The sequence below is a fragment of the Haematobia irritans genome, chromosome 4 (assembly GCF_050003625.1).
Source record: "Haematobia irritans isolate KBUSLIRL chromosome 4, ASM5000362v1, whole genome shotgun sequence".
Taxonomy (NCBI): Eukaryota; Metazoa; Arthropoda; class Insecta; order Diptera; family Muscidae; genus Haematobia; species Haematobia irritans.
The window spans coordinates 224,732,374-224,745,661 of record NC_134400.1 but is presented as its reverse complement, the minus strand read 5'-3'; the positions used below and the strand labels follow the sequence as shown (position 1 = coordinate 224,745,661).

The window sequence follows — 13,288 nt, the reverse complement described above, 5'->3', positions numbered from 1 at the left end:
AATAACAATCAACAAATCATCACCCAACCAAATTACCGCAAAAGGCAGCGGCTGGAAACTACAACCCCACCATCGGAAATTGTAATTCCTGACCTGTCGGAAAAGCTAAGGAACTATAAACCGACTGATCAAAACAGGTTTGGCATCCTAGGAGTGTTGGCTGATATCAACATTGAATGTCCAAGTACCAGTTCACAAGCCCCAATCAAAAACAACACAAACAAAACAAACAACACAAACAACAACAAAAATACACAGAAACCAAAATGGTGTCCACCCATTTTCATCTATAATGTGAATATCAAAACTCTTGTTGACACTTTGCGAAGTACGATACCACCATTTTCATTTAAAATCAAAAACATTAACAAAAACAAAAGCAAGATCTACTTTGCGGACGTAAATGTACATACATCAATGATGGCAATTCTCAGGGAAAAGAACATACATTCATATTCTTTCACTCCGAAAGAATTGAAGCAAACATCTCTTATATTAAGAGGTCTTACATTTGACACGGAAATTGAGGAAATGAGATCTGAACTGGATGCTATAGTTCCTGACACTGTGGCAAACATAGTGAAATTTACAACTTCAAATTCCATTAAAAAGAATATTGATACCGGCCTTTTCCTCGTATCTTTATTTCCAGGAAAAACACTGAATGACGTCTCCGGAATAAAAAGTTTACAAAGTCAGATAGTCGAATGGGAGATGCCCAAACAAAAAGGAGCTGATATACAATGCCGCAGATGTCAGAGATGGGGGCATACTGCAAAAAACTGCAACTCTGGATACAGATGTGTTAAATGCGACCAAAGCCACAATCCAGGTGAGTGTCAGAGAACAAGAGATGATGACAAAGAGCCCTTTTGCAATAATTGTAAAGAGACTGGACATCCCGCAAATTGGCGAGGATGCCCCACTTACAAAAAATATACAGCAGCCAGGAAACAGAGATTTGCCAAAGCAGCAGAGGAGCGTTCCATTGCAAGGAACAATGTTAAAAATGCAATTGGTGTTTCCAATATCATCCCTGAGCAAACCTTTGCTGGTCTCTTCAATACACGTCCTGCACAAAATATTTCAATACAAAAACCATCCATTATAGATCAATTCATGAAACTGAGTTCACTTTTCCTTGAACCAGAAGAGTTATCAATTGAGCAGGAGATAAATATATTCCTGACTGAATACTCAAATATGCCAAGGGCAGAAGCCAAAGCCGAATTTATTCGTATTTTAACCAAAATTAAGACTAAATATGGACCATAGAGCCATCAATTTTTTAACCTTCAATACAAGATCATTGATCGATACCAGTAGACAAATTGACTTGACAAATACTTTATTTAAAAACAATATTGACATTGGATTCATTCAGGAATGCCATCTGAAAGGAAGAAGAAGAGTGAAATTAGGTGGATACAACTTTGTGTATGACAACTCACCATTAGGTGTTGCTGTTGTTTGTAAAAATACTTTTCTCCACGAAAAGGTTTTATTAAATGATGTCGGTATCAAGACGTCCTTCATAAAAATTGAATCGTTTTTCAATAATATCACAAAAAAATATTTGTTTGGGTCTGTTTACATACCATGTAATCACCCAGTCCAGCAACTTGAAAATGACTTGGAAAAATTACTCCGCCTATGTCAGAATTTTGATGCATTTGTCCTTGGTGGAGATCTCAATTCTAAAAACCGTGCGTGGGGAGATGATTCCGAGAACTCAAATGGCAAAATACTGTTCAATTGGCTTGAAAACAATTCTCTTGATGTTGCCAGATTATGCGATTCTTCGCCCTCTTATCCGAACGGCCCCTCTTATCTTGATCATTTTTTGGTCAGTTCTCAGCTTATCAGTGGCAACATGGCGAATTTTAAAATAACATCATTACCATCATTTTCGGATCATTTTCCACTCAAGCTTAATTTAAAACTTCAGCATTCTGGCTTTCTTCTACGATCTCCAAGTGTGATCACATCTTATAAAAACACCAATTGGAACAATTTTAGACAAGATATGGATGCTGCTTCAACTAGATTGTTGCCGCAACGCAACAACAATTTGGAAATCACTGAAATTGATGATTTGATTAATGATTTCAACGAAACATATAAAACAATCCATAACTCTCATTGCCAACAAATCCAAATAATGGATAATAAATTCCCATTATCAGAAAGGACAAAAAAATTATTCAAAATCAAACACAATTGGCAGAAACAATTGAAAAATATATTTCATCGTACTGGGAACAGAGCGAGTAGCCAGTATACCATTCTTTCTAAACAAATTCAACTGTTGAAAATAATAATAAAAGAGTGCGTTAACATTGAGCAAGCAGAAAAATTTAAAAATAAACTACAAAACATCAAACCAGGTCCCTCCGCCTTCAAGGAAATATACAAAATAACGAGTAAAGTAAAATCCCCATTTTGCAGTCAAATCATTATCAACAATGATATTTCCAAGAATCCCATTGCAATAGCGAACCATTTCCAACAATATTACAATACCGTTTTTCAGAGAACAGTACCAGTCCAACCAGTCTCGGATTTGAATACAAAAGTACCTGCTTATATAGGGGCTACATCTCCACATATCTATTCATTTGATGATGATTTCAATGCGGTTCAAAATTCTGACAACTTCCATTTCACAAATGTAGAGCGGATTGGAAATATTATACATCATATAAATAATAAAAAATCAAGTGGCATAGATGAGATCTCAAATTTTATTATTAAAAAATTTCCCTGCTCAACACTGAAACTTCTTACATGTATATTTAATCATTGTATAAATAACGGATATTTCCCTTCAGTGTGGAAAGCTGCAAAAATATTGCCGATTAAGAAGAAATCGGACAGCATGGAACCTGCTGATTTTCGTCCAATTTCCCTCTTATCTAATATCGGGAAACTTTTTGAACAAGTCCTAAAAGAGAAAATAGAAAATGGTTTCATAATTGATCCTATACCAAATTACCAATTTGGTTTCAAAAAAGGTCACTCCACACAACACGCACTTTTGAAATTTCACAATGATATAATATCAAATCTCAATAATAAAATATGTACTGTTGCCATTGCATTGGACATTCAAAAGGCTTTTGATTCCGTATGCCATATGGGAATCCTATATAAACTTGTGGGACTAGAAACAGATCCATTTATTGTAAAAATACTCACCAGTTATTTTACAGACAGAAAATTCGCAGTAAATATACAAGGGATATCCTCCAGCATGGGTGAGGTAAAAAGCGGCGTTCCACAGGGAAGCGTCCTGGCCCCATTTCTCTTCAATATCTTCCTGAGTGATTTCCCACACACTCATGTTGATTCACAGGCAATACTATATGCTGATGATTGTTTAATTTATGCCCACAGCACTTCTCCGGCAGATGCTCTAAATAAAGCAACACACCACCTTCAACGTATTTGTGACTACTACGTAAAATGGGGTATATCAATTAATGCTTCAAAATCTGAAGCAATATGCATAAGAAACCCGTCTGGAAAAGGCCCCAGGTTTGTAGTCCCTGAGAGCAAATCATTGAAACTTACTCTGAATGGCATCGAAATTCCCTTTGAAACAGAAATAAAATATCTAGGAGTCACATTCGACAATTTGCTAAAGTTCAACACTCACGCCCGGTCAACACTGAAAAAGACAAAACGTATACTTGGGTCATTCTCATACATCCTGGGTAATAAATACTTACCCCAAAACACAAAACTCCTAATATATAAAGTGGCTATAAGACCAATATTATTATACGGATTTCCAATCTGGTTCACTATCTCGCCGACAGTGGCTAATGAATTAGAAATCCTTGAAAGAAAAATATTAAGGAAATGTGTCAACAAACATTACCAAAGCCGTGAAAAAAAATTCTCCAATTCATATATTTATGAAACATCTGGAGTCCAACCATTTTGTAGGTACGCCCTTAACCTCCAACGAACATTCATCGAGAAGCTTGCAGCACATGAAAATGACTTGATGAGTACAATCTACAACATTGAGGAAAACTCTAATTGGTCTGATTCTAAATATCTCTCGTCTGTTGCCATCATTAATGAAATTCTTGACAATGAATCAGCCAATTATATCTTACCGCAATTCTTCCAGAAAACTACACCAGGAACACATAGAGGATAATTAGTTATTATAAGAAACTTTTATTTTCTTAATTAGTCTCTAAAATGAAATATGTGCAATATCTTTTTTTCTATAATAGACAATCAGTCATATTACAACACTTGTCTACCCTATACTCATGTATATTCGATTATTTTCTTAATTAGTCTCTAAAATGTAATATGTGCAATAACTTTTTTCTATAATAGACAATTAGTCTTATTACAATACTTAACTACCTTATACTCATGTATATTCGATTAAACTGTGATACTAGTGTAACAAATACTTACCATTTTACACCAATAGCTATTATATTAGCCTTCGTCGCTAACACACATTTTGTTAACTCGTTTTAAGTGTTTTATAGTCGTAATTTTAGTCTTATTTATTTATTTACTCTAATAACAGACACTCGCGCTCTGTAAGAAAACAACAAAGGCTGTTTGAGCAAGCCTTTTTTTTCATTCATGTCATGTGCATTGCACAATCGATTCTTTTTCACTTTAAAGCAAGAGCTATTTTACATTATTAAACTGTGTATTAGAACAAGACAGATATAGTTCTAAGTTTACCACTAACTTATCGAAAAGTTCATATCATCAATGTAATCGAAAAGAATAAGTCTCAAATAAAAAAATACTTACTAAATACTAGCGCGGTTAAAAGTTGCCAGGGTTGTTTTCTTTTAGTACTTGAAACAGCAACTGTACATAAAAAAAAATCCGATTCAATTACGAAATTCAATTAATTTTTTAATTGAAAAGTCTTCAATCACGAACATTATAATATCAATCACAGTTTTAATTGTACATTGTACATTAGCAATTGTACATTAGCAAATTTCAATTAATTTTTTAATTGATTTTGATTGCAAAACTCCATTATTTTTTTATTAAAAACGTAACTATTTTCAATTACTTTCTTAATGCGCTTTACAGACTATCAGTTATTCCGGACGGAATGTCGGTGTTTGTAAAGAATCTTAAGGGCACCTTATACGGTCGGATAAACTCTGCCACACAACACGTTGCGGCGACAGATCCGCTAATATAAGACCATGTTTGTTCGCATAACGAACAAATACTATAAAATTTTTAGGTAATAAATTTTTCACAAAGCATATTAAAAAACCATAAGTAGTTTTTGGTATATTTTTGGACTCTAATATACTTGCAAGGTCCCAAATGTTATGCTGTTATACCTCAATTTGATAAATATTCAGATTTTTGTGTAAATACTATATTCATAAAATATTGTTTTAGTTGTGTTACAATAGCCCCTAAGTTGACATTTTTATTTGTTTCAGCCAAACTAAAACATGTTTTAGAGTAATCGAGCTTAAAAAATAACAGACAATGTTTGCTATTTCAGCAAACAGTGACTGCTTTCCCTTTTTCACCAGACTTTTTGCCGTTTTAGAAAACTTTCTCCTGTTTCTACTAACAAATTTCTTTGGGAAGAGCACAAAAATCTGCAGAATTGTGTTACGACAAAATTTAAGGTCTTCTTGAAAATATTAATTTATTTGGGAAGAGTTCGATTCTGTTTTCAGTTTTATGATACTTTCGAAATTTGCATAAAAAGAAAACTCCCATATTTGATTTATGTTACTGGCAATTATGTTACCCTTGGCAATTATTTATTTAGAATTTAAATTAGTTAGTAATAAAACTTTCAAAGTTGATAAATCTGATCATAAAACTTAGAAAAGGTTGCACTAAAAACTAAATATGGGTCGTTATTCCTACATTTAATTTCATCTTCTTTCATTTAAAAACATTGGTTTAATTCATATTCGACAAGTAAGTAAAGTCGAAAGTCGGGCGGGGCCGACTATGTAGACCAACATTTTTGATACCATCTCAACTCCTTCCAATTTGTTGGGAGTTATTATGAATGTTTATATATACAAATATTTATATCTTAACCGATTTGGAAACAATTTTTTATACTTCTACAAAATCTCTAGAATTAAAATTTAAAACGGTTAACGTCCTGGGATGAAACACAATGTTAGTAAAAAAATATGGGAAATATAAAGCTAGAGCAATTTTAATGCAATTATACAAAATAGCATTTATGATTTATCACACGATACATATGTATTCGAGATATAGGACAATTTGAATAGTTTTTACAATTTTTGCTACTTAGCAGTGGCCATTTTAAAAGGATATTGCTACTAACCAATATCCTTTTAAAATGGTCACTGCCAAAATATGTGGTCAATAGTGGGTTGTGATATATTATTTGGCCAAGTCGGGCGATATTTCCACAAGTCGGAGCCTTATTTAAAACTCAACCGTTCTGTGGAATGTCTGGGAAATGGGAAAATAGTCACACAATTTTGTGTAAAATGTGGGTATTTTGGCCATATTTGCATAAACCGGAAGAACAAAAATATATGGAGGCTTTATGTAAATCTGAACCAAATTAGATCAAAATTGACACACTTAAATATTATATTAAATACGTTCTCCTTGGAAAGTACAGAGTCAATTGGAGGAAAATCCCATTGAAAATGGGTCTAAAATATGAAACATTCTACCATATTTGCCCAACTCTGGCGCACATATATATCTAAATCTGAACCGATTTTGACCAAATTTGGCATGCATAGTTAGAAAAATAATTCTGTTACCTCTGCAAAATTTCACGTAAATCGGAGTATAATTTTGCCTCCGTGGACATATGAGTGTAAATCGGGCGAAAGATATATATAGAAGTTATATATAAATCTGAACCGATTTCAACCAAATTTGGCAAACTCTATATCGAAATCTGAACCGATTTGGTCGATATTTTGCATATTTTACGAGAGTCCCGAAACATTTGGCTGAGCGAATAAATACGTCAATTATGACCAGATCGGCGATAAATATATATGGCAACTATATCTAAATCTGAACCGGTTTTTTTCAAAAGCAATTGTCTTTGAGCCAAAGTGAAACTCTGTGCCAAATTTGAAGATGATTGGGTTTAAACTGCGAGCTGTACTTTGTACAGAATTTGATTCTAAGCCCATCGGTATACAAATAAAGTATGAATATGAATAAAAGATGGGTCTATGATTACTATTTCTTGGCGTTACATACAAATGCACAAACTTGTTATACCCTGTACCACAGTAGTGGTGAAGGATATAAAAAAGAAAATAATTAAAATGTTTTTTACCAAAAGATACAGTTTGTCAAGCAGTTTGCGATTGGTTTTAAATCCTTGAATAGGATCGATTTCAAATAGACTTGCCAAGTGCTTTTGGCATATATATTCTTCGCATTATATACTTTCTAATACCCCAGACTACAAAATGGTGTAGGGTATCACAACAATTTTTATAGGAACAAATATGTATATTCATTCCATTAGATTACAAAAGACCAAATTGACTTCCTTCAAGGTGAGATATTTGTAAATTTTAATGCTAAATGCTATAATACATTTTAATTTAGTGGGGAAGTTGTCTTGGCGCTTTCATACCGAATTGCATTTATAAGTTCATAGTTGACGAGGAAAACGAATCTTAGTCCAGATATCTGTAATTCAAGAAAAAAAAAAACGAAATATTTATGTACAAATAATATTATTACCAAAATTGTCATAATAATCCTAATGATATGCTATATACCAGATATAAGGACATATAAATGATTTTTATATTCTTACCTCAACTACACAGTTATTGGCTAATCGAGTTTTATTACCCGTTAGAAGTGGTGTACCATCTATGAAAATGGGTCGTTTGCCCTCATTTGCTATGAAAAAATCACCATTACTGCGCAATTTGATTGTTCCCTGTTTGCGAGATATTTTTGTTGCTGGCCCTTCTAAAGACAAATCCACATCTACGACACAATCTTTTGCGTCGCGCCCAAATGATATCTCCTTTGAACGCATTAAATATCGTACTAAACGGCCCCTTAAAACGGCTAAAGTCTGACCATCAAATTCAGGCGCTACTCCTGCTCCTGTCATTGTATCAACCAATACATTCCAACGACACAGCTCATTTTCTAATAGACGTATTTCACGCTTATTTTGCCTGTCAGCTAACGCCAACTCTATTTCCAATGATTCATCTCTTTGTTCATTTAACTCGGCATCTAGTATTAAATCTTCTGCATCTGAGAAACTTAGCGGTTGATCGCTAATATTAACAATTTGGTCTGAGAGCAACTGGTATTGTTTCATCATTTGCCAATGATTTTGTAAAGTTTTTGCCGTGCGAGCACTGTAAAATATGGAGGCGTTTTTATCCAATAGCTCTTGAAACTGTTCCAATTTAGGATTATCACTCTACAATAAAGAATATAAATGGTGATTTTTTGAAAATGAGAACATATTACATTTCGTACCGATTTTATTGTGCTCAGAAGTTCCTCCTCAGCAACACTGAACAGAGCTTTTCTTTGAACAGACTCAACCAATTCGGGATGCAAGTTCCGCATGGCGGCAACTGCTATTCTGGAAAGTGCAGGCTCGTACAATAATGAAAACCACCTAGCTTGCAATTCTGATAAAGTAAACTTGCACGAAAATTTCGTACCTCTGTGTACCATGCGCAAGTCGTTTGTCTGCAATATGCCCGTAATTAATGCTAGATCATCTATTGGCTTCCATCGTCCTAAATCCTTAGTGGTAACTATTGCTGGCGGACGACCCGATTTTTTGTTCTTTTTCTGCTGTGCTTTCGCAGGTCGTCGTCTTTCAGTTGCCATATAGACACTTGTATGTTTATTTTCCACACTCGACAAATTATGAGATGTAGCAATTCCAGCAACACTTGTCCCACTGATTCCTTGTAAAGATGTGGCCAATGTGGTGGACGATGATGCAACAGAAATCGATTGAGATTTCTCAGTGGCAGTAAGGGATGGCGATTTAGGATTAGGCGGAGTTGCTGTAGTGGGTTGTAGTATTGGTATAGGTAATTGTGGGGTAGGTGGCACATAGGTTTGTGAAGTTGTTCTTGGTCTAGTGCTACGAGACTGCTCACCCCTTGACTGTAAACCTATGCTGTATTCTACGATTTCATCATCGAAACGCTTGCGTTTTATGGACCGTGATGAACTAGATTAAAAAGAACTAGTTTAAGATGAACTAGATTAAACTTAATAACATACCTTCGTCGTTTCTCGTTCTGTAATTCAATCGGCAAATTCTGTAAAGGAGTTGTAGGGGCACCAATTGTATCAAGACTATCTGCTACAGTGGTCGTAGAAGCCATTTTTTATAGATTTCAAAAAGGCCTACTATTATTAAAAAAATTGCGTTTAAGTGAAAAGGAAATAATGTGGTGTTGGGAAAGTAACGAGTATTTGATTACAAGTACTCGTTACTGACTAATTTTTTGAGTACTCGTTACAATTAAATGAGTACTCAATATCTTATTCCATACGTGCTATATATTATGCGCTTTACAGACTATCAGTTATTCCGGACAACAGTAGGGCTGTTTTCTTTTTGTACTGATAGCAACTTTTGTATGAAAATCGATGCACTGGTGTTCTATCCAGAACAACTATCAGTGCAAGTCGCACCAGTGTCACCATATATGCGATTTTTTGTTGTCAAAATAAGAGTTGGCAACTAAAGTAATACTCGGAAAGAAACACATCTCAAGTGAATGTCACATACAGAGAAGAAGAAGAAACGAACTTCGCAAAATGGTAAAAAGTAAATAAACAAATACTAATTTGTTTGAATTTTGAGTTAAGGTGAGTATAAGGTTCGAGTTTAGCCGCTAAATTTTTCACGATTTCTTTCCTCTAATAATCCATTTTAAGGAATACAAACTTTGTGAAAATTTGCTTTGGGCTATTCTATGTATAATTTTATGCCTTTTTTTGCTGATTTAGTTTTCACTTTAGCAATTAAACTCGAACTTAGTACTCACTTTTACTCTCGTGGAGTTTTTAGTATTCGAACGCCTGAATCAGTAATGTTCACTTGCAGGCTACGAGCTCCGCCCCCTTTTTAAACCCTGTCCACACTGTGGACCAGTTAGTGCATATGTTTGCAACACCCAGAAGGAGACGAAACATGTAGTTATGGTAGATGTAGGACGGATGGTATTGATTGGCTACATCGGACCACTTTTACTTATACCCTCCATATAAACGGACCACCAGAGCCTCTGGGAGGAACAAAAGTTATCCGATTCGGTTGAAATTTGGTACGTGGTGTAAGTATAAGGTCTCTAACAAACATGCCCTAATTGGTCGATATCGGTCCATAATTATATATAGCCCTCATATAAACCGATCCCAAGATTTGACCTCAGGAGCCCCTTGAAAGAGTGAAATTCATCCGCTCCGGTTGAAATTTGGTACGTGGGTTAGTATATTGTCTCTAACAGCCATGCAAAAATTGGTCCACATCGGTCTTTAGTTAAATATAGGCAATGGCCAATCACACAACATTTGGTCCATATCGCCAAAAATAATCTACGAAATCTGTATTTCTATAGAAATTTTTTTAATTTTTTATTTCTTAGAAAATTTTATCAAACCAAAACTAACTTGTTGAATGCGCCATTTTTGGTGGGTTAGAAACTTGGATGCCTACATAACACTACCGCCAACATCACACCAAAGGATAATTAAAAAAATTAAAAATGGAATCGAGACGAATCGTTCGTCTAGATTGGAACTAAAATAACTTTAGATATATATGCTAGAAAATGCTGAATTTTGTCATGAACTCATTATTAATGATTTACTATCGAACACCGAAACAATTGGTATTCCACATACTCTGGTTTTCGAGATATCAATATGGGATTTTTGACGAATCGTTCGTCTAGAGGCGAACGAAAATTCCACGAACAGGCAGTAAATACACGTTCGCATGCTTTGGGCAGGTGAGAAATCATTTGTTGAGCCTCAAAAAATGGATAATGTTGCCAGATTGTATTTGGATAAAGCGACGCTTCTTCGATTAACAATAGCAATTTATTGTGACTATTTTATCGAAAAACATGAAATTCAAAGTGATACAGTAGGGCTGTTTTCTTTTAGCACTGGATATGCTAAGCCGTTAAGGACTAAAAGAAAACAGAGTACTCGTTTATCCAGGACATCTCCAAAAATATGCAACACTGTCATCAGCTGTTTAAAAACAATCACAGAAAAGAAGTGAAATCTTGCATTTTTAATGTATGAAATGCTCCAAATAGTAATAAATATTACTGCTGCGATTATTTATGACACTGTATCACTTTGAATTTCATGTTTTTCGATAAAATAGTCACAATAAATTGCTATTGTGAATCGAAGAAGCGTCACTTTATCCAAATACAATCTGGCAACATCGGAGCGACTTGCACTGATGAGATGTTCTGGATAGAACACCAGTGCAAGGATGTTCTGGATAGCACATACAAATGTTGCATCCAGTGCAAAAAGAAAACAGCCCTAATAACCCTGCCAGCATTTCAAAGTTCCATTTCATCCTCCATGCTACCACAGATTCGTAAGTGACACTGCAACAATCGCCAACTGTGATAGTATTTTTCCATCACTATTCGCATGAAAGTATTTTGCCATCACTATTGTTACAAGAGCCATTTTATATTTTGTGAAACACCAAGCACAACTAGCTTCTTATAATTTATTTAAATAAAAATGATAGTGAAGTGCTGAAAACATCGTTATTTCGCTTAAAATTGTGAAAGGTATATTGGTGAACAATTTTTGACTTTCCAAATGGAATAAAGTGATAGTTTTTCAAATATTTTTCCAGACACGCTGCCTCAATAGGGAATAAAGGCACTGGCTGATAGACGCTACAACATGCAACTTGTAACTCCCCTGCCAGCATTTCAAAGTTCCATTTCAACCTCATCGTTACCACAGACTCGTAAATGTCACTTCAACCATCATGAGAAGGTACATCAAAAAGTACATGCAAGTAATTTGCCATCCCTACTGTTAAAAAAGTCATTTTTTGTGAAACGCCAAGCGCAACCAGCTTCCCTGCCAGCATTTCAGAGTTCCATTTCATCCTCATCGCTACCACAGACTCCTAAATGTCACCACAACCATCGCGAACTGTGATGGGGGAAGCATATCAAAAAGTACAAAATGTACATGAAAGTATTTTGCCATCACTACTGTTAGAAGAGCCATTTTATTTTTTGTGAAACGCCAAGCGCAACCAGCTTGTTATATTTTATTTAAATAGAAACGAAAATAAAGTTCTGAAAACATAGATATTACGCTTAAAATTGTGAAAGGTATATGGTGAACAATTTTCGACTTTCCAAATAGAATAAAGTGATCGTTTTTCAAATATTTTTCCAGGCACGCTGTCTCCATCGAAAATAAACAAACTGACTGATAGGCGCTGCAATATGTAACTTGCTACTTAAAACTCAACATCATTCTTTTATTAATGCAAAAAATTATGTTAAATGTGATGAGATAAACCAAAAAATGTAATATTTATAAGAAATTATAAATGTTTAATCAAATCAATAAACATCTACACAATCGTGTTTTACTTGACCACAATGATTCTTCTACAATTACCTTAAAATGCACTTTTTCTGATAGTTTGCAGGAGTTCTTATTGGCGTCCTTCGAAATTGATCTAAATAGGCACCTAATAATTGCACTCATGAGAAACTTTTTCGTAGTAACTTGGCGTGGTACAACTTCTCAATAGTGACGGCGCTTTTCCGACGAGTTTTTGATGTCGTATATGATTGTTTTCGACGTAGTGGGGATTCTCAGAAGCGCCCCCAAATTCAAAAAATGTTGGCAGGGGAAATGGAGGAACATTCCCCAGTACAGAAATGGAGGAACATTGGATGGATGAGTCAAAAATGGTGCTTTATGTTTGAAGAGGATCCCGTCTATATGTTCGGCAACCTAAAAACACTGAGTACAGTACCAATTTTACGACAAAAACTGTAAATCACGATGGTGCTTTAATTTATTTGCTACTACTATTATTTTGAGCGCAGCTGTATAATCTGAACCGAGTTTGACTAAATTTGACATGCATAGTTAGAATAAAAATTCTGCTATCTCTGCAAAACTTCACGTAAATGGGAGTGTAACTCTGGCCCCGTGGTCACTTGAGTGTAAATCGGGCGAAAGATATATATGGGAGCTATATCTATATCTGAAC

At 34.8% G+C, this 13,288-nt stretch overlaps 2 protein-coding genes and 1 long non-coding RNA gene across 20 annotated transcripts; 1 reads left to right on the top strand and 2 right to left on the bottom strand.

Moving 5' to 3' along the window:
* Positions 1-1,331: 1,331 nt before the first annotated feature.
* Positions 1,332-4,777, bottom strand: LOC142233292 (uncharacterized). 18 transcript variants are annotated; one of them, XM_075304162.1, is made up of 8 exons: positions 4,444-4,777; positions 3,942-4,145; positions 3,659-3,841; positions 3,574-3,594; positions 3,199-3,456; positions 1,599-2,081; positions 1,452-1,530; positions 1,332-1,393 (listed from the first exon to the last, which is right to left on the bottom strand). In XM_075304162.1, exons 2-5 carry the CDS (start codon positions 3,998-4,000, stop codon positions 3,309-3,311), a joined length of 411 nt encoding a protein of 136 aa, XP_075160277.1. In that variant the 5' UTR covers positions 4,001-4,145; positions 4,444-4,777; the 3' UTR covers positions 1,332-1,393; positions 1,452-1,530; positions 1,599-2,081; positions 3,199-3,308. The 18 variants fall into 18 exon arrangements, 12 of the variants coding, with proteins under 12 accessions (XP_075160277.1, XP_075160287.1, XP_075160286.1 ...); XM_075304172.1 differs by lacking the exons at positions 1,332-1,393; positions 1,452-1,530; positions 1,599-2,081 and adding an exon at positions 2,727-2,944 and having other exon boundaries at positions 3,199-3,494; positions 3,659-3,670; positions 3,732-3,841; XM_075304171.1 differs by lacking the exons at positions 1,332-1,393; positions 1,452-1,530; positions 1,599-2,081 and adding an exon at positions 2,727-2,944 and having other exon boundaries at positions 3,659-3,670; positions 3,732-3,841.
* A 2,766-nt stretch (positions 4,778-7,543) lies between these two features.
* Positions 7,544-9,577, bottom strand: Rcd5 (microspherule protein Rcd5). Its single transcript, XM_075304493.1, has 4 exons — positions 9,277-9,577; positions 8,509-9,223; positions 7,820-8,449; positions 7,544-7,689 (listed from the first exon to the last, which is right to left on the bottom strand). The coding sequence occupies exons 1-4, from the start codon at positions 9,378-9,380 to the stop codon at positions 7,597-7,599; spliced, it is 1,542 nt and encodes a 513-aa protein (XP_075160608.1). The 5' UTR covers positions 9,381-9,577; the 3' UTR covers positions 7,544-7,596.
* Positions 9,578-9,944: 367 nt separating this feature from the next.
* On the top strand, positions 9,945-12,666 carry LOC142233533 (uncharacterized). Its single transcript, XR_012721427.1, has 4 exons — positions 9,945-10,328; positions 10,650-11,828; positions 11,897-12,389; positions 12,457-12,666. It is a non-coding gene; the product is annotated as an uncharacterized LOC142233533 (long non-coding RNA).
* Positions 12,667-13,288: the final 622 nt, after the last annotated feature.